The following is a 23,715-nucleotide window of genomic DNA, read 5'->3' as shown; positions in this document are numbered from 1 at the left end:
TTCCCTTTGCTCTGGATCTTGTCATGAGGTTCACCATGTTTTCATGGTGCTCTTTCTTTGTATCTCCAAACACTAATGTTTCATATCAGCAATGCCGGTCACTCCTTTCAGTCCATCTAGGTGCTTTTGGAACACTTCTTGTGTGACAACAAGGCCAAAGGGGAGTCGGGTAAAACGGAACCTCCCAAACGGGGTGTTAAAAGTAGTCACGTAAGAGCTGACTTCATCTAAGGGCACATGCCAGTAGCCATTTTTGGCATCCACTACACTGAAAAATTTGGCTCCATTAAGCTGTGTTACCACTTCATCGATTGTTTTAGTGTAGTAGTGTTTACGCTTTACTGTTTTGTTTAAATCGCATGGGTCAAGACTGACTCTGATTTTTGTGACTTCTCCTCTGTCATTAGTCGTTTCAGAAAGGACAATACAGTTGACCCAGTCGGTGGGTTCGCTTACTGCTATGAGAACGCTGAGTTCTACCATGTTGTACATGCCTTGTAGATGTACTGGCACAACACGTTGTGCGTGGATGACAGGCTGAGCGTCAGGATCTAGGGTGATGTGATAGGGTTTCATGTTGAAGGTTCTCAGGCCCTCTAAATAATCACTGAATTCCTTGAGGAATTTTTTCTCATCTAGTGTGGTGTGTGTTTGAGTGTCGAGGGTTTAGATCCTGAACCATCAATCTTCTGCTGTGATTTGGAGGGTGCTTGAGCTTCAGGGTTGGTAGCTTTATCTTGCTTGGAGGTTTCCAAACTGCCGTTAAATTTTATCAGCCCCGGATCCCCACAGGCTTTACAACCGAGCATCGCTGGTCCTGGTACTTAAGTGACATTGAAAGTGAACTCTTTCGTGCTGCCATTTTGATAGACGTACAGTTGGCAGGTACCAAGGGTCTTTACTTTACGGCATGACCTCCATATGCAGTAACTCTTTATTGGGAAGGACCTAGGTGTCTGTGGCGAGGACTGGGATGAATTTGTGATTCTCTTGTTTAGAAATGACTTTTACTTCTGCACTAGTGTCAACTTTGCAAGTTATGGGTACAGTATGCGTTTCAGAAAGATTCACTGCGACCTGAATCTCGGTCATGACTTTGGTGCGGGTTTTTTCTCTGTTCAATACCAGCGATCATCAGAGTACTGGGTCTTGAATTCAAAGGGGCACTCTGTTCTACTTCTTTTTTTCCCAGGAAGACTCTGTCATAACTTGGGCATTCACTTGTTGCACCTTGAGGCTGGTCCTTCTGCAGGGTGATGACATCTGACTTCGACTTAGATCGGCGAACTAAAATGAACACGTCTGTTGCAGTTGTAACATTCTACTCCACTAGCTAGACATTGTTGACCTTTGGAATGAAAGCTATCTGCGCATCTGTAACACTGCTTTGGTTTGTTTTCAGGCCATCTGATTACTCTACCTTTACTTCTTCTACCTTCTGTTTCTTTTCCTTTGCTGATTGCGTTCACTTCACCGTCCAGTTGTTGTGGTTGGTTAGGGAGCAAAGACTCACTCATGGATTTCAGTTGCATTTGTGTCGCTTCCTCGGTACGTGCAATTTCCTTCGCGTTTGTGAAGTGAATTCGTTACCACGGGCAATGCATTTTCTCCTGACTTCTTCCGAGTCGGTGCCAAATACTAATGTGTCACGCATGAGTTCATCATGTAAATCTTATATCCATAATTCTGTATGAGTAGTCTTGCTTCAGTCAGAAATGCATCAAGAGGCCGGTTGTTCTGCTTCAGGCGTTGTAAGTAATATCTGTTTAGGATGTGGTTAGCCAGTGGTTTAACGTGATCTTCAAATCTTGTACAATATTCCTTCAGGTCTTTCTGTTGATCGATTGTAAGCGTTTATGTGTTGAATAAATCAAGACCGTGGTCGCCCGACCAAGGTAACACATATTTACACTTCTGAGTGCTATCTCGGCTTTTCAGTGGCCCATCAAGTAACAGTTAACACTTTTGGTGGAATCTCTTAAATCTTGTACGTAAATCCGGGCCAGGACTCCAGTCCACTTTCGGCAAATAGAATCCGACCTTATAGTCAACACCGTTAAATCGTACGTACCAGTTTCCGTTTGGTATGTCAGTGGTTGATTATTTGAGTACTCTTTGGAAGCTGAAATTTTGGTAACTAACATATCTTGGAATTAACGTTCCGTTGGCGCGTAGAAAAAAAAGTGCCATTTCTGAATGAACTTCTCCTTTAAACTTTTCCTAGGATCTATCCTCAAGGAATTTCATTTTGCCTCCATTGTTTTACGACATGGTTATTTACAAAATTTCAAGGCTTATTATTCAGCATTCTTCGATATTAGTCGAATTTGGAATTTTAACCCCTATTTTTGTTTGCTTTCGCAGGCGCGTGACTTCTAACGAATTTCAATACCTACCTCCAGGAGTTTTTAATAACTTGACTTACCTAGAGGTCCTGTAAGTAAGACTTATCCATGCTCTCGTGGAAGAGAAAGAAGCGTAAGAGTTGCTCAAGGCGTAGCCGAGAGCACATCTTACGCTTCGTGTGATAAAATAAACATACAGCGATCAATCGATTGCACATGTACAAGTTTACATGAGTGTTACAGATTTTGTCAAATGGCGAATAAATAAAATAAGAAGTATGAGTTTATTCGCTGGTAGAGCGAAGGAGACATTCCGACAAAAAGCGTATGCACCAAATGCTCCTGTCGATTCTGAGACCAAGGTTAGCTTTCGCTGAATTAATTGTTACTCCCGAGCGGTATAAAATCAGAACAGAACAAAGAGCAGATTCGTTGTATGTTTAGGGTTATAAGGGTCAAAACGTTCTGTTCGATGGTTAATTTTTAATATTTTTCTCGACCAATTACATTCGTGATTGTGGAAGGGTCACGATCAAAAAAGTGTTTCTTTTTTAAAAGGTGGTTGAATGAATCGCCCGCTGAATTACACTTTTCCCGAGCGGCAGAAATCGCAAGAGAGCCGTTGACGCTTTGGTGTATGGCGTAAAACGCGAAAACGTTCATTATGTAGCTAGTTTCTAATTCATAGTTGGACGTTTTTTAGACGTTAGGGCCGTGAAAAAAAAAGCTTTTAGTCTTCTGAGACTCGCGAGTTAGTTTTTGTTGTTTAAATAAAGAAAGCACACACGAGATTGACGGCGAAAATTTTTTTTCTCCTTCGCTCTCCGTCTTGTAATAAGAAACACTTTGCCTTAAAGCTCATATCCTTGAAAAAAGATTGAAAGAGTTCATTTTCCATAAACCAAAGACAAGATTGCATCACTTTCGACAAAACACAGTCTGTGGGTTTTTCTCAGTAAGATTTCTACTCGATTACATCATCAGCGTGCACAAAATTGTCATCAGCGTGCACTAATGGATTTTGTGCACGCTCTCCTAGCTATGCTATACTGCAGTATTGAGACTGTATAGCAAAAATAAAAGAAATATTTAACACGAATTGCCTAGGGTATTGGACTTGACTTATTTTTGATTTGAGATTGCTAAAAGCAAATGTCCAGACAATTAAAACTTTCCTAAAAGTAAAAGTCCTATTAATTAATTAATTAATTAAGTAATTAATTAATTAATTAATTAATGAACATTGAGCGCATGTCGAGCCATAGTACGACATAGTCTTATTAATGAGCACTGCAATGGCAATACGTTACAAATATGAACACACATTGAAGTCCAGGAACCCAACATTATCTCTCGGGTGTATTAAACGTTTCCCAGATAGGCCATAACTTATTATTAAGCATTCTTCAATATAGGTTGATCTTGGAACTTTAACCTTTTTGTTACTTTGGCAGGGACTTGTCCAGAAACCAATTGCTTGTCTTACGTCCAGAAGTTTTTTATAACCTTACTTACTTGGAAGATCTGTAAGTGAAAGTTATTTATTGTCTCTTATGGGAAATATGAAGTGATTAAAAAAAGAATTTGCTTGCAGCTGCAGGGCCGTAACCTGACCTTGGCATAGACGAGGCAAAATCTTGCCAGGGGGTTCTGGGGGCATACCCTCCAGAAAATTTGGAAATCTATAATCTCTGAAAACCTTTTTATACATTTTTTAAAAGATATTTCTTGGAAAAAAAAGTTGTTTAACTGGGGATTATTTTCTTTACTAAGCATATTTTGTTTTTCATTTTGGGTTAAAATCAATTGTCTCGTTTTGCCTCCTGCTAGTTACGGCCCTGAGTTGTCTCGTCCAAAACGAGGCATAATTATTCTCAACGTATACCAATAAAAAGTTAGGTACCTTGTCCCTATTCAAACGTGCTTTTTGAATCCCACCTTTTGCCATTTTACTGGTTGGTAGCAGCTGTCGTAGCAGCTGTGTTATAAGAATGAGGAAACCTTCAACTTAGTTCCAGAGATAAAAAAAAAAAAACATTAACCCTATTCAGACTGGGCTTTTTTGGATCTTTTTAGACCGGGGGGGGCGGATTCCGTCCCCCCTCCGTAACTTCAAGAATATTTAAGCAATCACAATGAAACTTACAGGATATATAGTATGCCCGAAAATCTAACTTTTAATATACGTCATGTGGGATGATGACGTCACATCACGTGACAATGACATCATAATGTCAAAACAGCCGATATCTTGGATCCACCATCTTGAATTTCGAATTTGTCCGAAACGTCAGAAAACCGCCAAAAAATACTGCAAAGTATTTTGGTGAAAATAATTGCATTAAAGTTAATTTTCATTAATAGATACACGAAATTTACAGATTTGGGAAAACATGCCTGTCAAAATGCCGTTGCCAAGGTGACGTCAAGTTCCTGACACAGCAACCTATCATATCAAATTGTCCCAGATAAATTTAAGATAAAGTCGTAAAGTTTGACAGCGTTTGGCTGAATATTAAAAAAAAGTTATTAGCGTTCAAAGACAGCGCGGGCACTCCCCCCCCCCCCCCCACGGTCTGGATAGGGTAACAAACATCCCCAACTGCAAACAGCTATCATCACCATCATCATCATCATGATCTCCTTTATTTAAAAACGTTAAGAGTTTTATGCAAAATGCTTGTGGGGTCGTGTTCTAAACTGATGTATTACTAAACACTGATATTTAATAATAATTTAACAAATTTAAGACGTGTTGCTCAAAAGAGTCAGTATTGGTTCATTGTTCGTTTCATTGTTGGCGTGTCCTTGAGAGTGAACCTTGAGTCGCCAAACAGCGGCAGTATCTCTCACATTCGGCCTTAAAAATAGAAGAAACGATCAACACAAGCAGCGCGAAATTGGAATCACTTTTCAGCTAGGACCGGTTCAGCCGAACGGACTGAATATCAAGTTCAGCTTCATTTGAACTCTGAGTTGAAAATACGTGCGCGCTTTTTAACGTCCACGTGATTTCACTTGTCGCTTTAGAGTGCTCCAAAGGGTAATCACATATGATGTGGTGCGCTAGTGATATATTTCGTAATCTGGTTTTCACATAAGACTGCCAAAACAAATGTTTCTTTTGATGTTTACGTGGCTTTAATTAAGTGCAGTTTTCTTCGATTTCCTTCCGTGAAATCTTCCAATATTTTCACAATACATGAACAATACTTGGAAAAGAATTTTAAACAGGAAAAACGTAGCCGTTGTAAAGGCAGTTTCTTTGTTATTTGCAAATTCGTGTTTTTCCCTCTGCGTAACAACAAGTCTTACAGGTTTTCTGATCTTACAGATAATTTGGCATTCGGCCAATTTAATGCTTTATTTCCCGGCTGTTAGCAAATAAATGTGCAACGAAAAACATTAGGAATACCAAAACATCCAACGGTCGGGTTTTAACTTTTTTCAGATTTTCTACCTACTCTTCCCGCCCTCACGTTACCAAAGTATGAGCTTCTCAGTATCATTGTCAACATTAAACGATAATTGTATTGCCAAAATCCAGCGTGCGAAAGTTCTCGAATACAAGACGGTTAAAAACGAATGCCCAACGATCGAACAAGTCAAAGCAACTATATTTGATTAAAATATTACAATGTTTTCTTCCTGTTCTGCCCTGTGTATCCTTTTCGTAGTCTAAGCAACTCTGGTTACAGTATCCGCATTGTAAAATCCGATTTACAAAAAGCTGAGACCGATTTTAATGAGCGTGTCTTCTCATTTGGCAGTAAAATAAATGGAAGAATTTAAACTCAAGAATTCAAACTGTGGATAAATATACAGACAAGGAATGATCCTTGCGGTGAAACTCCAATTCAAGAAAATGGCAAAGAAAGAAACCTGAAAAGAAATCATGTTTCTTTTTTTTCTGCAATTTCACTGCGAGAACAAAGTCTTTATCTTTTTTTTTATTTTCACCTTTAGTTAACTATTGGTTGCTACTATTTGTTGCTAGGGACTTGTCACGCAACCAGTTGACAGAATTGTCTGCGGGAGTTTTCAGTAGAAACAACCTGCTAGAGGAGCTGTCAGTGAAATTCTTCTTCTATTTCATGTTGACACACATTTTTTTTATATATTATCACATTAGCTTTTTTATTTCTAAATTTTATTACATTCGATTGTGCATTACCTAATTCTAGGCGATTCGCGTGTTTGACTTATTTCACGTGTTAATCAATGTAATCACTTTTTATCTGATCCACTAGAAGTTGATACAGTTATGTTAATTCTCAGGTACTGCTAAAACGAGATCTTTACTTTTAATTTATTGGCTTTTCCTGACCAGATCGCTATTGTGTAACTTATACGTACCAGAATTTTTAAATATTAACCTTTTACTTATGGACTTTTAACCTATTGACTTTCAACTTATTGACTTTCAAGTTATTGACTTTTAACTTATTGCCTTTCATGACCAGAACGTTGCTAGGCAACTTATACGTGCCAGAAAGTTTAGCATATTGACATTTAACTTAAAGACTCTTCATGACCGGATCGTTTCTTAGGGACTTACAAGTGCCAGAACTTGCAAATGATTTATGCAAATATTCTTGAAGCAATTTACGTTTTGTTTTGTGACCTGGAAACGTTTCTCGTGGGAAATTTTCCACGCTCTAATCCAATTTTCTTTGTTTTCTTTGCGAGGTTTCACTTATCCAGATCGACTAAATCACTTTTTGTAAACAACTATTGCTTGGCTTAATTTAGCTAAATTTAACAAGTAATGTCATTGTTTTTGCATAATATTTCACTTATTATGTGGCCATTATTATTAATGGCTAAATTTACATCTTTAAGTGTTCTTAATTATCTTAGTTTTAGCTGTTTCTAAACATTCTTGGTCTTTTCGAACAGCATAAACAACGGCGTTATGAACAACGGACTACTTAAATTAGCTTGCCTAGCTGACTCGAAATATATATGTTATTCTGACAACCTTTGTTCTATTGAATTGACCAATTAGAAAACAGATAGCGTATGATAGGAAAAACCCGCAAAGTTCCAGCAATTCCAGCGATTGGTATCGGGAAACTCACAATTACTTTCACTTTTATCAGCCGTTTTAGTAGGCCGGTAAGCTCGTTAGGAATTGTAAGTTTTAACGCAAAAGTAAAAACGAGGTTTGAGACAGATTAAAGAGCAACGCCGTTACCAGGTAAGATTGCAATTCTAAAACATTACATTTGAGCCAATCATAAAACTCCAGGTAATTTATGTTAACTAAACACTGTAAGTTGTGAAAATAGGGTGTGGATTATTTTGGCGAGGTTGCAGAGTGCAACCTTCAGTTGGTTCCAGTGCCTGAAGCGAGCGGATAAACTTTTATTAAACCTCGTTCGTTAGAAATACAGTTTAGAGTTATCCCTGGGAAACAGCGGCGAAAAAAAAGACCCCCAGACTCCGAAAAAAGCCGTGTAACAGATTGACGGAGGAACCCGAGCAGAGCAAGTACCTCTTGCATCGCCAACCAACTGTGTTCTCCTTTTTTCCTTCCGAAAATGTCAGGAACTTAAGGAAAGCCAAGCCTAACGTCAAGTCAAGTAGCGTGGCCATTAAAGGCGGAACCGCTAGCAGGGAAACGCGCAGGTCGCGAAAAAGAAACAGTTCTAACATTTGGTGATTGCTCGGCTCATAAACAAAACGTTTTTTGACGGTCGGAGTATCTGACTCGAAGCTTTCTTTCACAACATTCATAAGCTTCCAAGATTGTGTATCGTGCGTCTTTTAACACGGTGATTAAATTATTTCTGGGATTCAAAATACCTGAGAGGGCAAACCTATCTCTTCGGAGAGCGCGGCAGCGGGGATTATATCGACGAACGCTCTGTAGTTGTAAACTTGCTGCTGTGTGAGTCAACTCGCCCCTTCGAGGCGAGGCGCACGTGGAGTCAACTCTAATCGTATGATTAGAGGGTATATGGACAATAAACACGGACAAAGACGGGTGTATATTTTGTTTCCTTTGAAATTTCACTGTTGTTAGAGGCATGGTCCCATCGCTTTCTTATTGGCGTTAGGAACTTTCATTTCTGTGAGTCGAATGCAACTAATTCCTTCAATCTGCTGACAAGAGAGAAAGCTAAGTTATTTTTTCACGCGCGAGACGGGTACATTGGCACAGGTCGAAGACTTTTGAGACGGTAACTGCTCCGAAAAATTGTTTTCTCCACTAAATCCTTTGCCATCTCCACTAAGCGAAAATTTAGACCCTTTGGCAAACCCTGATAAGCTCGATCTACCGCCTCCTTTTGCAGTGGATCAACATCCTGGCGCCCAAAGTAAGAAGGACGAGTTTGAAATTCCATTACCACCTCCGTTATTACAAGCCCCTGATCATGAATTATCCGTGGCATACAATCATACTAGCTATTAATTTGGATTTGATGTCTCAAAACTAAAATACAATTTCGATCACTCTCAAGAATGGCAGAGAATATGGACGATTTCGCAAAAATCCTTTCTAAGCAGAATAAATGATATAAACTTAAAATTGAATGAAGAACGACACTTTTCAATGCCTTTCAAAAACAACACCTTACGTCCACATTTCCTAGTAACAATAGCTTTCTCAAAATAAATTTTAAGGCGACGGCCACTCCGCACGAGGACGTTAATAATTGTTAGCAAATATTACAATCCGCTCTTCCGATTATGTCCTGTGTTTGGTTTCCGTTGTCAAAGCGACTCTGATTACAGTATCTGCATTGTATAACACGATCTACAAATAAGTGAGATCGGTTTTCTAAACGTGTCTTGTCATTTTGGCCTAAAGATTTCTAAAGAAATTGAAACTGTGGATAGATGTAAAGAAAGAATTGATCCTCGAAGTGAAATTGCAGTTCTACAAATATTCCAAAGACAGAAGCTAAAAAATAGTGGGGCTTTCATGGGAAGTAGTAGTTTTTCTTTCAAGTTTTTCTTTCAACATTGTATTGTATTGTATTATATTGTATTTTATACCATGCCATAAAAAATACAGCCAATCAGAATACAGTAAAGCCGTTGTATATTCGACGGTATTCAACTCAACCTTCCCATCGTTCGCTGCGATCTTATTCTCGATGAAATTTAGTAAGCGTATTTTCTATGGCATGGTATAAAATAGTTACACAACACTTTCTCGTGGTATACTATGGAATATCCCACTTGTCACTTGTATTTTCTTCGTATACACACTCGCCTAAAGGCTCGTGTGTATAACGAGAAAATACAAGTGACTCGTGGGATATTCCATAGTATACCACTCGAAAGCGTTGCATAACTAGTATGTATTGTATTGTGTTGTATTGTATTTTAATCTCTATTCTTTGCAATTTCTATATTTTCTCCAGTACCAATTTACCTTTCATTAACGGTTGTTGGTTCTATTTGTTTCTAGGGACTTGTCAGACAACCAGTTATCAGAATTGTCGACGGAAGTTTTCAGTAGGAACAACCTGCTGCAGAAACTGTAAATGAAATTCTTCCGTTGTTTTTACAAGATAACATTAATATGTTATTCATGATGGAAAGGGAGAGTCGAAAGGCGAGGAATTAAAAGGACTCTGTCACGGGGATTTCGCAGATTTTTGGTCTAGAAAACTGTTCTGAAATAAGTGATAACCTTATCTTTGAACATATAACTGAAAATATAACCTTTATTTGGGGATAGAAATCAAACTTCGGCCATATTTTTTTTAAGGCGGGCGGAAACAACTTCGCTAACGTTTTCAAATTGCAATCCATTTCCGTCCGAGCCATCCGCAGCCAAACGCGCTTTTAAACATTTTAAGTTCTTTAATATAGCAATTTTTAATAAAAATGGACTATTATATTTAAGTTTCCTACGACACATATAAATTTTGGCTCTCAAAAATCTGTTAAAATCCGTGACATAGTCCCTTTAACGGCTAGGGAGGCTTGAAGTGGGAATCTTAGCCTAAAAAAATATTGGGCCATTCACGGGAAGTCCTTTTCAGGTCCAAACACCTCTCTTTTCAATTTCTTTATCTTCTTCAGTACCATAATTAAAGGTTGTTGGTACTATTTGTCGCCAGGGACTTGAGAGATAACCAGTTGTCAGAATTGCCTGCGGAAGCTTTCAGTAGGAACAAACTGCTAAATTCTCCTGCTTTATAACATTATGTTATTCATGATGGGAAGAGAGAGCGGAAAACTGTGGAATAAGTCCCTAGAAAGGGCTTGAAGTGGAAGTCTTAGATTCTTTTTTAATATATGGGCAACATTAAGGCTGTTCACAGGGGCTAGAACTAATGTCTTACACTCGTTCAACTCTGTTATTCGTTTACAGTCGCTGTCTGAGTAACCCTGCAAAATTACCTGCAATGCAATATCATAATTATAAACTGGTTATATTGTTTCTGAAATTAAAGGAAAGAAAGGGAGCTTGCAAAAGGTGAGCTTCTCTCACTCCCCACCTCTGTTATCAAATCGAGCCGAAACGATAGAGGTTTTGCTGTAAAAAAGACTCTGTTCCTTATCAACCAGAACACAGTATATGAAATAAGTATAAAAGGGGCGTGCGATACCAAGGCGTTCGGCTAAACCTTGATCAAAATTTATTTTTGCCGTCTTCTCGGAGAAAAGATTGCGAATCAACAGCTGCCGTGTCGGCCTGTTGATTTCTGTTTTCACCTCGAAAATACCACATTGGTTGTTTTTTCCTTCGATTTCTCAGATATCAAATCGAGCCAAAACGAGCAGGGTTTACTATTAAAAAGATTATATTTTTTATCAACCAGATCACAGTGTATGAAGTATGATGCACATGAGATAAGCCTCATATAGATCGGTTTTTTAATTGGATGATCAAAATACGAACAAACGCCTAACGATCGAACAAGTTAAAGATTAAATGTTCTGCAGTAGACATTTGATGCACTAAAATCACAAAGATTACAGTGTACCCTTCCGGTTTTGCCCTGTGTTTGGTTTTCGTTGTTAAAGCGACTCTGGCGAGTATGCGAAGTGTAAATTTCGATTTACAAATAGGTGATTCCGGTCCTAAACGTGTCTTATCATTTTGACTTAAAGTTTCTAAAGAAATTAAAACTGTGGATAGATATTGGAAAGAGAAGTGATCTTGGAAGTGAAATTGCAGCTCTAGAAATTGCAAAAAAGAAGCCTGAGGAAATAATGGCATTCACGAAACACCCTAGTTGATTATTTTTCTTTAATCTACTCTTTTTTACCTTTAATAAACGGTTGTTGGTACTATTCTTTGCTAGGAATTTGGCAGACAACTAGTTAACAGAATTGTCTGCGGGGGTTTTCAGTAGCAAAAACCTGCTACAGAAACTGTGGGAGAAATTCTTCTGCTTCATATATTTAACAATTATTCGCCGAAGGCGAAGTGATTATTGTTGAATAATCCCCGAGACGAAGTCGAGGGGATTATTCAACAATAATCACTGAGCCTAAGGCGAATAATTGTTTTAGTATAATTTTTAGAGGTGATCATCAAGAACTTGAAAAATAACGATAGCAAACAAGAAAACAGCAAACACAAGTGTTCGCTTGCATACGGTGTAAACCAGTTTAATTCATCGATTACAATCAGAATTTATTTAGTTAAAGCAATAAAACGGAACAAAACAAACACTATGAGAAAGATAGATGTCCGTTACCTTTGTATGATTGTTGATGACTTCTAAGAGAATGTGGGAATCTTCTCGAAAATGAGTAGCTCCGGTAAGAAGAGAACTAAATAGTGTTTGCTCAATCGATCTGACTGAGTTTCTCATCGATCGCCAAAACCGCCGTGTTTACGATCATTTCTAATGCCTTGAGAACCATCTATTGAGAATATTTTCGGTCCAAAAGCCTTGGTAGTTAATTTGAAAAATTACCAGTGTTTAAAATATCCAGGACTTGGACGGGTTTCTTTCAAATCAAAGAAATTTTCATTCAGCAAAAGCGACCATGTTTACTTGCCTGGATGTCAAAGGTGGCGTGGCTAAGTAACCAAGCCTTCAAAGCTATAATCACCTCGCGCGGGGTGAATATAGCCTCATAAGCCGAGCTTCTCGACCAATCAGAATGCTTCAATTCTTATAATCACCTCTGAAATTATACTAAAAGATTATATTATGTTAGTCGTGATGGGAAGGAAAAACCGAAAATTGAAGAATACACGGCTATAGAGGCTTAAAGTGGAAATCTTCGCTTTTGTTTTAATAACCGGACAACATTAAACACTGCCCACACCGGCTAGAACCAATGTCTTACACTCGTTCTACCCTTAATATCCGTTGATATCAGAGCAACCCAGCAAAAAGTACCACCCTGTAATATAAGAAATAAAAAAATAGGTAATATAGTAACTATAATTAGAGGAGCGAAAGTGGTCTTTCGGAGACAGCCCAACGTGTACTTTTACCGCTACGAATCACCCGCTCTTCTTAAACCCACCAAGCTTTTTCTAGGTAACTATTAACACCACACGCATTTGTATCTTTTTTTTTTAATTTACTCGTTCAGGTACTTATCTGAAAACAAACTACAACAGTTACCTCCAGGACTTTTTAATAACCTTACCGACCTAACACTTCTGTAAGTATAACCAATTCGTGATCTCCTAGTTCTTTTTTTATTAAAAATGTACTTCTAGGGAATAAAGTTCGACATAGTTGTTATAATTAATATGTTATTGTTCTCTAAGATACTTTTATGGCTCACTTTGGTTTTTATTTCCTTCTCTGACATCAATTCGATTAAAAAAAATATTTTTTGCATACTTCTTTGAAAAAGGCACACATATGTTACTATAGCTACGGACGGTTGAAAACGAAGGCCTAACCATCGAACAAGTCAAAAACTAATTGTTCTTTGGTAAACATTCGATGCACTCTTCCGGTTATGCCCTGTGTTTGGTTGTCTTTGTGAAAGCGACCCTGGTAACAGTATCCGCAGAGCAAATAGACGAGTCAGTTTCTAAACGTGTCTTATCATTTTGACCTAAAGATTTCTAAAGAAATTCAAACTTTGGATAGAAATAATGCTAAAAGTGAAATTGCAGTTCTAGAAATTGCAAATAAAGAATCCTGAAAAAACTTTGGGCTTTTTACGGGAAGCGCTTTTTGTTTTTGTTTTTTGTTTTTTAGCTTTTTTTAATGTTCTTTCTACGTAATTTTTTTTTCTCTTATCAAGTAATCTTTAATTAACTGTTGCCGGTTTAAATTTGTTGTTAGGAATATGGCAGACAACCTATTGACAGAATTGCCTCCGAAAATTTTCAGTAGCAACAAAATGCTACAGTATCTGTAAGTGTATTTTTTCTGCTTGTTTACACAATAACATCAAATTAGTCGTGATGGGAAGGGAGAGCTGTAAATTGATTATAAAACGGCTAGAGAGGCTTTTAGTGGGAATCTTCGATCCTGTTTTAATAACTGGACAACATAAAGGAGGTTCTCACCGGTTCGAACAAATGTCTTGACGCCTTACGCTCGTTATACTCTTTATGTGGTTTTCAGTGTTTGTCAGAGCAACGCAGAAAAAGTACCTGCGCTGTAATATTAGAAAAAAATGGGTTATTTCTTGTCTCTGAAATAAGAAGAGGCAAAAAGGGGCTTGCGGGGACTGCCCAACGTGTGATTTTCTTTCTTCTCAAACCCACCAAGCTTTCTCTAAGAAAATATCAACTCCACACTCGTCCATATAAGTATATTTTTTATTTACTTATTTAGGTACCTGTCCGGAAACGAATTACAACAGTTACCTGCAGGATTTTTATATGATCTTACTGACCTAAAATACCTGTAAGAACAACAAATCCGTGATTTTTTAGTTCTATTTTTATTTATTTATTTGTGTCACGCACGAGGGACTTCTCCGCTTTCGAAGCCATAGCTGAGAAACGCAAATTGTTCAAAGAAAGTGATATTTAAAATAGCTTGGTTGTTGATGTGCGAAGGTTCGCTTAAATAAACGAAATTTTCTCAGTTAACTTGCTTTAGAAATGAATGAAAAGGACCTAACAACATCCAAGAGTTAATTGTTGGTGACGATCCGGTAAGTTTGCAACTTACCGGAAGTTGTTTTGGCGCATAGTAGTCTACTATGTTAAAGCTTAACTTTGATTCGGCCTTTACCGGCCTTTTGCGTAGAGTCCTGCGTCATCCAATTATTAAAACATATACATATTTAATATTTAACAATTATTCCATGAGTGCGAGTTGGATATGACATGGTAGATAGCCAATGAGGCGCGTAGTGCCGAGTTGGCTATAACTATCTCATATCCAACAAGCGCGAGAGCAATATAGCAGAAACAAATTTTGCTTCTCGGAAACAAAATTTGACGCTGAAAACAATGCTTCGCATGTGGCTAAACTGGGAAACATGAGCGGGCTATGGGTGTTTGTGGAAACACGTTCTCTCGTTTTGCCATACATTAAAAGTGTTTTGTTTAATGATATATTTGTGCTATATTTATTACTTCATCTGCTTTTATCTTCAGCGTAAATAACATATTGTAAACCTTTTCGTGAGTACGGTTCATTTTTAGCGGAACTATTTTATTAGAAATCCGGGTCGGACTGTAAAGAGCCAATTACTGCGAGAAAACCAGTCTTTCAACGGAACACAACGAGTTGTGTGTCACTTGCTCACGTCAGCATACCGAGTTGAATCTATCTCCTGGATTACAAGCCTATGGCAAGCCGTAATAACTTACACAAATAGAACAGCTGGAATTACTTTCGGAAAGCAAATTGTGATAACATAAACGAGCTAAAAACCTTACCATATGATTGAAACGACACGGTAAGCGATAAGAAGTCACAATCCCAACACATTTATTCACGAGCGCTTGATCACATGCGAAGGGAAACCACGATACTTATGCATTATGGTCTAACTTTTAAGTTATACCATAATGCATAGTTAAAACTACCAAAACTTGGAACAGAACGGATCAGCTGGTTACAGTATCCGCAATGTAAAATCCGGTTTACAAATACGTAAGACCGGTTCCAAACATGTCTTAACATTTTCACCTAAAGAATGTCAAAGAAATTTAAATTGTAGATAGATGTAAAGAAAAACAATTATCCTCTAAGTGCAATTGCAGTTCTAGAAATTGCAACGAGAGATTCCGCTTTTTTTTCAAGATTCTCTTTTTACAATTTATTTATTTTCTATTATCAATTATTGATTGTTTGTTCTATTTGTTGCTAGCAAATTGTCCGACAACCAGTTGACAGAATTGCCTGCGGGATTTTTTAATACCAACAACCTGCTGCAGTATCTGTAAGTGAAAATCCTCTCCTTTATTTATAACGTGTACTTTTCCCGCTACGAATCACCCGCTCTTCTCAATCCCACCAAGCTTTCTCTAGGTAACTATTAACTCCACACGCATTTGTATTTTTTTTTAATTTACTCGTTTAGGTTCTTATCTGAAAACAAGTTACAACAGTTACCTCCAGGACTTTTTAATAACCTTACCGACCTAACACTTCTGTAAGTATTACCAATTCGTGATCTCCTAGTTCTATTTTTTATTGAATATGTACTTCTAGGGAATAAGTTCGACATAGTTGTTATAATGAAGATGTTATTGTTAGCTAAGATACTTTTGTGGCTCGCTTTAATCGTTTTTCCTCCTCTGACATCAAATCAAGCCAAAACGTGCAGGGTTTGCCATTAAAAAGATTATATTCTTTATATTCCACGGCAAGTTTCAGAAAATACTAATCTTTGCTTTTTGTTCTCGCTGGAAAACAATGAAGATTTTCACACCGACTAGAACAAATGTCTTAGACTCTTCCTACTTTTGATGTGATTGTCTGTCGCTGTAAGAGCAACGCAGCAAAAAGTACCTGCGCTGTGATTTTAGAAATAAAATAGTTTATATATAGTCTCTGAAATTAGAAGAGCTAGAGGGGGCTTGCGGGGACTGCCCGACGTGTGCTTTTCCCGCTCTTAATTGCCCCCTTTATTCAAACCCACCAAACTTTCTCCCGGAAAATACTCCATATGTGCTTTGTTTTTTTTTTATTTACTTGTGTAGTTATATGTCCGAAAACAACTTACAAAAGTTACCTCCAGGAATGTTTTATAACATGATTAACCTAAAATATCTGTAAGTAAATCGAATCAGTGATCTTTTACAATAAGCGCCAAAGGTTTGAAGACTCGTGGCTCTAATTTAGTCCCTTGACAAATTTTATCCCTCAAATTTTCGTTATAACCCCCTTTCCCCTTTCCTATCTTGAAGACTTGTTCTTTAAGCTTTTGGGTGCTCTTCAAACTCCCAAGTGCAACTATGACTCGATATACGCAGAGCTAAATGAACCAATTTTTTTTATAACATATCTCCTCTAAAAGTGGCTGAAAACAGCAGATTAAATCTGGCGAGCTTAACATACAAGAAATACAGTAATCGGCAGGGCCTTCGCTACAAAAACCACATAAAAACCTCCAAAAATCCAGGAATGATGCGAATTTATTTAGAAATACTTGTAAATGTAGAATGAGTGCGACAGAATGAAGAAGAAGAGCAGCAAAAAAAAAAATCGTAAGACTGGCAAACTGACACGAGTTCACTCAGTGTACGACACAAAATTAGGTTTAACACTTCAGTAAAGTTTGTACCTTTCAATCATGGTCTAGCCTTTTATACGTAATTACCTTGTTAGACTATGCACACAATTTTGTTTTAGTTCTAGCGTAATATAGTAGGCTTAATGCATGCCAGCTGTGCAGCGGTAAACAAATACAATGTTAACCATTGCTTCCTTCGCTCGAACAAGGCGCATAATTTCCGGGAAAGCTATTGCTTCGGATCTTCATGTAGACCTTAATTGTTGTATGGACGGCTTTTGAGGAGATTTTTCGAGAAAAATTTTAGGAAGAAAACTCTTTCGCTCGCTTTCCTCCCGTGTTTTATTCAACTCAAGAAGTCAACACCGCGCCACAAATTTTCCCGCCTCTTCATACTATAACTTTGTTTACATCAAAATAAAATGCCCAGTCGATTTATACTAAAAGAAGAATTTAATAAAATATTTATTGCATTCGCCCTTGTTAGATACGAGTGGTTTTAGCCAACTTGGAGTAAACGACGGGAACTCGCAGCTATAAATTTGACTTAGCTTAATGTAACTGCAAACGTCATTTTATACACCATGATCGCTCAATAGATAGGGTTAGCTCGCACTCTATTTTATAAACTAGTAATACGTGACTCGCAGGGCCTCGCGAAGCTCTGGGTTGGCTCTTTCTGGTTCGTAAAGAGGTATAAAGCGTTGGGAAGCGCAGACTATTTTCAAAATCATCGACAAATTATTGGATAGTCACATTTTGGACATTTATTTGAGGGCATTAAAAAAAAAAAAAAGAACGAACGGCAGGAGGATTCGAACCCTCCGCCCGCGGGCCCCTGATATGATAGGTTTATAGCCTAAATATAGGCGTTGAGGGAGTATTATGTGGAAATCAGTGTTATTTTAATCCGAAAAAAAAAAACGATAAAAATGAAAGGCTCAGGATTCGAACCCACAAAAGAAGGAAAAAAAAAAAAAAAAAAAAAACCTAGCCGGATTCGAACCCCCAGCCTCAGTCCCGAAGATCTGATTTGAAGTTCGACGCCTTACCATTAGGCCACCAGCGCGCGGCCGTGTGACGTCATTTCCGCCACACACCAAGCTCACAAATAAATAAATAAATAAATAAATATATATATATGACCGTAAACTCCACACGAGATTTCATCCCGCCTGAGCCCTTAGAGGAACAAAATTATACACCCTGCTACGCTCGGCCTTCGGCCTCGCGTCGCGAGGAATGAGTTTATTTCATAGGGATAACATGTGGAGCGAAAAAAAATTCAAGTTAAGTTGACAGTTACCTACACTGCGATATCAGCATTATCATAAACGAAGTTGAATTATCTTCTCTCCATTTTTGTCTATCAAAGAATGTTAAAGGTCTCTTTTGAAAGCAAATTGTACTTTTAACTTTGGTGTTCGAGATAAGTTAAGTGGCAAAAGCGAGCCTGCGGGGACCGACCAACGTGGGAGGCAGCGTGGCCGAGTGGTTAGAGCGCCGAACTTGAAATCCAGCGGTCGCGGATTCAAGTCCCGTTCTGACCACTAGCTGGTGTTGTTTTCGGTAGCCCCGAATTCAACTCCTCAGCTACGCTTGTAAATATCCAACTGGTCTGCCTCCTGCCAGTTGGGATCCTTAATCATGTTATGTTCATTTACAATATTTATTTCAAAGTTAGTTTACATTGGCCCTGAAAATCCTCATTCGTGGAGTGGTCAGTTAACATGTTTATTTATTATTCTCCGCTCCTTATCACCCTCTTTCCCCAATCGTATCAGGCTTTATTTCAGAAAATATTAACTCCACACGAGTTAGTATTTTTTTTATAACTTACTTTTGTAGGGACTTGTCCAACAACCAATTGCATCAGTTACCTCCAGGAATTTTGGACAATCTTACTAGCCTATACTCTCTGTAAGTACAACGAATTCGTGATATTCTAGTTCGGTTGTGGAGAGTTGTGGAGTATATATCTTAGGGGATTTGTCCTAGACAAGACAAGTTTGGCACAAAGACTAAACATTCGGTTGAATACCTTTTGGGGGTTTCATTTCCCTGCTTTAAGCCATAAAATTTACAACAAAAAGCATGGTTGGGGATAGAAAAAGATATAGAGGATATTACACGGCGGCGCGAAGATATGAATTTTATTTTCGAGTGGTAACGCAATAATTTATGAATGAGCGCAGCGAGTGAGTAAAATGTTGCTTTTACCACGAGAAAATGAAATTCATATCTTCAAGCCAACGTGTAATTTTCTTTTTATTATATAGACAAAAATCATACATCAAGTAAAAGTTAAAACAACTTTTATTAATCAAAAGCTTAAACACGAGCGACGGCTAGATATAACAATTGAGCAAATTGCCAAACTGAAAGGCAAAATTTCGCGAACTGAAGCTGTATAGAAGATGTAAAACGTAAATGTAAAAACAATAATAAGCTTTCATCAATGTCACTGACAATAAATAATTCGCCGTTTTGAAATCTGTTTCTGCTCAAACTCACCGCTTTTCTACTGATTTCTGATCGCGAAGTATTGCAGTTCGGCGGCTGGAATTTCTTGATTTTCCCTCTCTTCGTCTGACTTTCCACAAGCAAGGATCTTTCTTAAATAATTTCAAGTCATAAGAAGTTTTCTTCTTCGTGTTAGCATTTTCCTGCTCCTCAGTAAGGCATTTATTTTGGCTTCAGTGAACTTCACGAATCGATCTCGATAGCTCGCCATTTCCGAACCGACTTTGACAGCTTTGCATAAACAACCGTGCAAAGGCGGGAAATGACGTCATCGATATCCTCGCTAGTGAGGATATGGAAAATACGCGACTACAGTCCCGGATGCAGTTTCGCGGCTATATAATAAAAATGTATCTGCTACGCTGCCTTATTTGAGCATTCCAGCATCCAAACTGTGGATCGTTGTAAAGAAAATCGATTATCCTCAAAGTGAAATTGCAGTACTAGAAATTGCAAAGAAAGATGCCTAAAAAAGTACTTTCATGATAAAACCTTTTTTCAATATTCTCTTTTTACAAGTTATTTATTTTGTATTGAGTAGTGGGCATACTTTTTTTGTATTTTTGTAAGTGATGTGCTTTTGTGTGTTTGCAATTAAAAAAAAAAAAAAAAAAAAAAAAAAAAAAAATTCTTGATTGTTGGTTCTATTTGTTCTAGGGAATTGTCCGACAACCAGTTGACAGAATTGCCTGCGGGATTTTTCAATACGAACAACCTGCTACAGAATCTGTAAGTGAAATTCTTCTTTATTTACAAGATAACATCATGTAAAACAAGGGAGAGTCGAAGAATCTTTGCTTTTTGTTGTCGCTGGACAACACTGAGGCTGTTCACACCGGCTAGAACAAATGTCGTACACTCGTCCTACCCTTGATGTGCTCTTCGGTCGCTGTCAGAGTAACGCAGCAAAAAATACCTGCGCTGTGACATTAGGAATAAAATAGGTTCTATATAGTCTCTGAAATTAGGGGAGCAAAAGGGGGCTTGAAGAACAACCCAACGTGTGCTTTTGCAGCTCCCAATTGCCCCCTTTACCCAAAACCACCAAACTTTCTCCCGGAAAATATTTACTCCACATCTGTTTGTATTTTTTTTACTTACTTGTGTAGTTATATGTCCGTAAACAACTTACAAACGTTACCTCCAGGAATGTTTTACGACCTGACTGACCTAAAATATCTGTAAGTACAACGAATCAGTGATCTTCTACAATAAACGTCAAAAGTTTTTAGACTCGCGTTTCTCATTTAGTACCTTAGACAAATTTAATCCCTTACCTCTTCGATATAATCCCCTTTCCCCGACGATTGCTATCTGGAAGACTTGTTCGTTTAGAGGACTACTCTGGGACCCAAAATCGCCCAAAATCGCCTAAAGTGGCCCAAAATCGCTTTAAGAACGACTTTCAGCAGATTTCAATCAAAAAATTGAATTAGCGGCAGAAATTGGAAAAATCGATTTCCCTCATTTTTTTGCCCACAAATAGCCTTGAGCTAGCCTTGAAATTTGATGTAGTTTTTTTCGTCTTAAAGCGCTTTACATCCGTGAAAAACAAGAAAAAGGAATTTCGCCCACAAGATCGCCAAAAATGGCCGAATACAAAGCTAAAATTTGGCAAACTAAGTTTTAATTTAGTTCGCGTGCAAAGAAATACTTGAATTTTTGGATACGTTTTCTTAAAAGGCAAGGTATTCAGCTTCTAAAAATAGGTAATAACTTGACTTGAGCGTCATTCGAGAATTAATTACAAATTTTGTAAAACTACCATTATTTACTTATGGGAAAATCCCTAATTTATTGATAAAGTTCAGAATTTTTTTTCGCCATGTGCCTTAACTCCAAATTTCTTCAAACTTCGGCTGTGGAACCCTTTTATGCTGTTATAAATTATGTATAAAATTCAGCTTGGGTTCTCTTTCGAGAGATTTTCGAGGCGCCGCTGAATTAACCAAATGTTAACGAAATTATCAGCAAATGTAAACAATGGTTGCTGGTTGTTCATTTCAGCCGGCTTGTTGAAACATCCAATACATCTTTTGAAATTCCTTTACAAACATGTCTCCGTTCTTAACCACAAGATATAAATTGGTTCTTAAAATTAAAATATCATGGCAAAAAAATTCATTCTTGGATAAAACACTGTCATCGATAGAAGAAATATTTATTTTACCCGTACGACGGTAATTAATTTTGTGGTCGGCATTTCGTGATTTCTGTAGATTCCTTGTCGCCGTAATGTAAACAGTATGTGTAAAACTGCTTCGTGAACGAACACTGTTTAAAAAGGATGGCAAGATTATTTAATGTATTTGGCAGATAAGATGCTAATAAAATGCTTACCTTTAAAACACGATACGTAAAACACATCACACAGGATACTTTGGCGTACTTTTTACATTTGGTCGTTGATAATGATCTTGATTGACGTTTACAAATTAGAAAACCTTGATACTAGCGCGGGAAACGCTTAGAATGCGAGTTTGAAGGAAACGTGTTTTTTATCATTATTTCTGTATGGAAGCGAAGTGTTCTTTTAGCGCTATTGTCGGAGATTCCTGCACCTACGAGCGAAGAGATAAGGCGAAGAAGACAGAAGTTATTCCGTTGTTATACTGTACTCGAGAAATAGCGGGACATAAGTCTACATGGGGGATCTCAGATGTCGAAATAGAGGTTGATTTGATTCTTGCCAGAGCAGCAGTTTTTACCTTTCCTGAAAACATTGGTCAGTTCACTATTTGTCCCTACCACCGATCTTCCTTGGGAACTGGATGGCGCCGTGGATCTCAGCGATGCCAGGTTCCTGAGAAATTATCGGGCCATAGCGAAGATAGAAGATGGCCTAAAGCAGAGAGAGGCCTTGGAAAACGGGGAGCAAAGATGATACATCAGAGGACAGGTGTATTTGTTGCCGTCGGATCAGGTTTGTACAGATTACAATGAACATACATTGCTATTAAACAAGTAGCAATTTCCTTTACAAACTAAAGATCATTTTCGTAAACAAAAGATTCATACTCCGAGGGATATGCCAGCCTCGTCACGTGACTTTGTTGTCAAAAGTAGTTCTTCTTATCACACGGGAAAAACAAACACTGATGACAATGTCCCATTCAATGTTAATATTGATGTGAATTTTTATTTGTTTTAGGTGTTTGTCGTAATTGTCGTATTTTACTTTCAAAACTCGATTGTGAAGCAAAATCTACAACAGAAAGCAGAGAGGCACTTGCTGAAGAGCTTAGTGACAAAACAGAAGTGCTCGTCCCCATGGAGAATCTTACCATCGTGAGTCTCTAATACTGAGCTCGTTTTACCTTTTTTGTACTGAGCGTGGTTAACAGTGTAAACCAATTCTAGACAAGATACTACTAGTGTAAAATCCGAAAGCCCCCACCCCCCCCCCCTCTCTCTCTCAGGAAAGTCCCTCCCTCCAAGAAATAAGTTCCCTAAAAACCTAACGCAAGAACCTTTCAGATAATAAGCGCTCTCGATTTAAAGCCGAGAAAGTACAATTTTTCGGATTGTAGGCTGCTGCTCTGGAGATTGTTTTGTTAGTTATAACAAAAAATGCCCCCCCCCCCCCCACCCCACTAAACGATCACTGTTTGGGGTTTTAAAGTGTTATATTTAAAAAGCTTTGCCTTCTGGTATTGTATACCCCAAAAAGAGAACGTACGGAATCACGTCCCAATAGAAACGCAAATGCATTGCAAAAATCCATTCAAAAATAACCTCGCCTCACCTCCCCCCATCGTATGTAAGCCCTCCCCGGAAGTAAGCCCATTTGAAAAAGAAATACAACTGCTTACAGAATTTCAATAAAACCTCTGTCTATGGGTTGTTTACTCACAGGAAAATTAGATTTTGAGATAAAAAAAAAGGCGTGGCACCATACTGGGGATTCCACTCTACCCTGAGAATATTTTGCCGGGTTTTTTTGCGATCTCTGTTGCCTAAAATTTCAGAAACACAACTGTTTTTCCCGTTTGACGTTCCCAGCTTTATTTTCTTTTTGTTTTCTTGCTCCAAATTATCTTGAACTGCCCATAGATTTGCAATCAATCTTTGCATGTGAGTTGTTTACCTTGAGGGAACGTAAATTTCAATCATCATTCTCGTTCTTCCGTACATATATAATCCAATCAGACGTCAACGGAAAGCTGTCCTCGGCTTCTGATTGGATAATAACTGCACGGACGAATGTTAACTCATTAAAAGTGGTCACACTTTTGGGCTATCTGCTCTAATGTAT

General features: G+C 38.0%; 2 protein-coding genes across 2 annotated transcripts in view; both read left to right on the top strand.

Moving 5' to 3' along the window:
• The window catches only part of LOC144665003 (platelet glycoprotein IX-like), a 38,484-nt gene extending 28,640 nt beyond the window's left edge, over nucleotides 1–9,844 (top strand). Inside the window, exons 5-8 of the mRNA XM_078526191.1 lie at nucleotides 2,365–2,436; nucleotides 3,800–3,871; nucleotides 6,343–6,414; nucleotides 9,769–9,844. Coding sequence (XP_078382317.1) covers nucleotides 2,365–2,436; nucleotides 3,800–3,871; nucleotides 6,343–6,414; nucleotides 9,769–9,844 — 292 coding nt within the window. The remainder of the gene's footprint in view (nucleotides 1–2,364; nucleotides 2,437–3,799; nucleotides 3,872–6,342; nucleotides 6,415–9,768) is intronic.
• A 1,831-nt stretch (nucleotides 9,845–11,675) lies between these two features.
• Nucleotides 11,676–23,715, top strand: part of LOC144665002 (uncharacterized) — a 35,570-nt gene continuing 23,530 nt past the window's right edge. The window contains exons 1-9 of the mRNA XM_078526190.1: nucleotides 11,676–11,689; nucleotides 12,870–12,941; nucleotides 13,580–13,651; nucleotides 14,078–14,149; nucleotides 15,570–15,641; nucleotides 15,783–15,854; nucleotides 18,786–18,857; nucleotides 20,118–20,189; nucleotides 20,570–20,641. Coding sequence (XP_078382316.1) covers nucleotides 13,584–13,651; nucleotides 14,078–14,149; nucleotides 15,570–15,641; nucleotides 15,783–15,854; nucleotides 18,786–18,857; nucleotides 20,118–20,189; nucleotides 20,570–20,641 — 500 coding nt within the window. The 5' untranslated portion in view covers nucleotides 11,676–11,689; nucleotides 12,870–12,941; nucleotides 13,580–13,583. The remainder of the gene's footprint in view (nucleotides 11,690–12,869; nucleotides 12,942–13,579; nucleotides 13,652–14,077; nucleotides 14,150–15,569; nucleotides 15,642–15,782; nucleotides 15,855–18,785; nucleotides 18,858–20,117; nucleotides 20,190–20,569; nucleotides 20,642–23,715) is intronic.

The sequence above is a fragment of the Oculina patagonica genome, chromosome 9 (assembly GCF_052425735.1).
Source record: "Oculina patagonica isolate OP01 chromosome 9, crgOcupat, whole genome shotgun sequence".
In the NCBI taxonomy this organism is placed as follows: domain Eukaryota; kingdom Metazoa; phylum Cnidaria; class Anthozoa; order Scleractinia; family Oculinidae; genus Oculina; species Oculina patagonica.
This window is presented reverse-complemented; position numbering and strand designations above follow the sequence as displayed.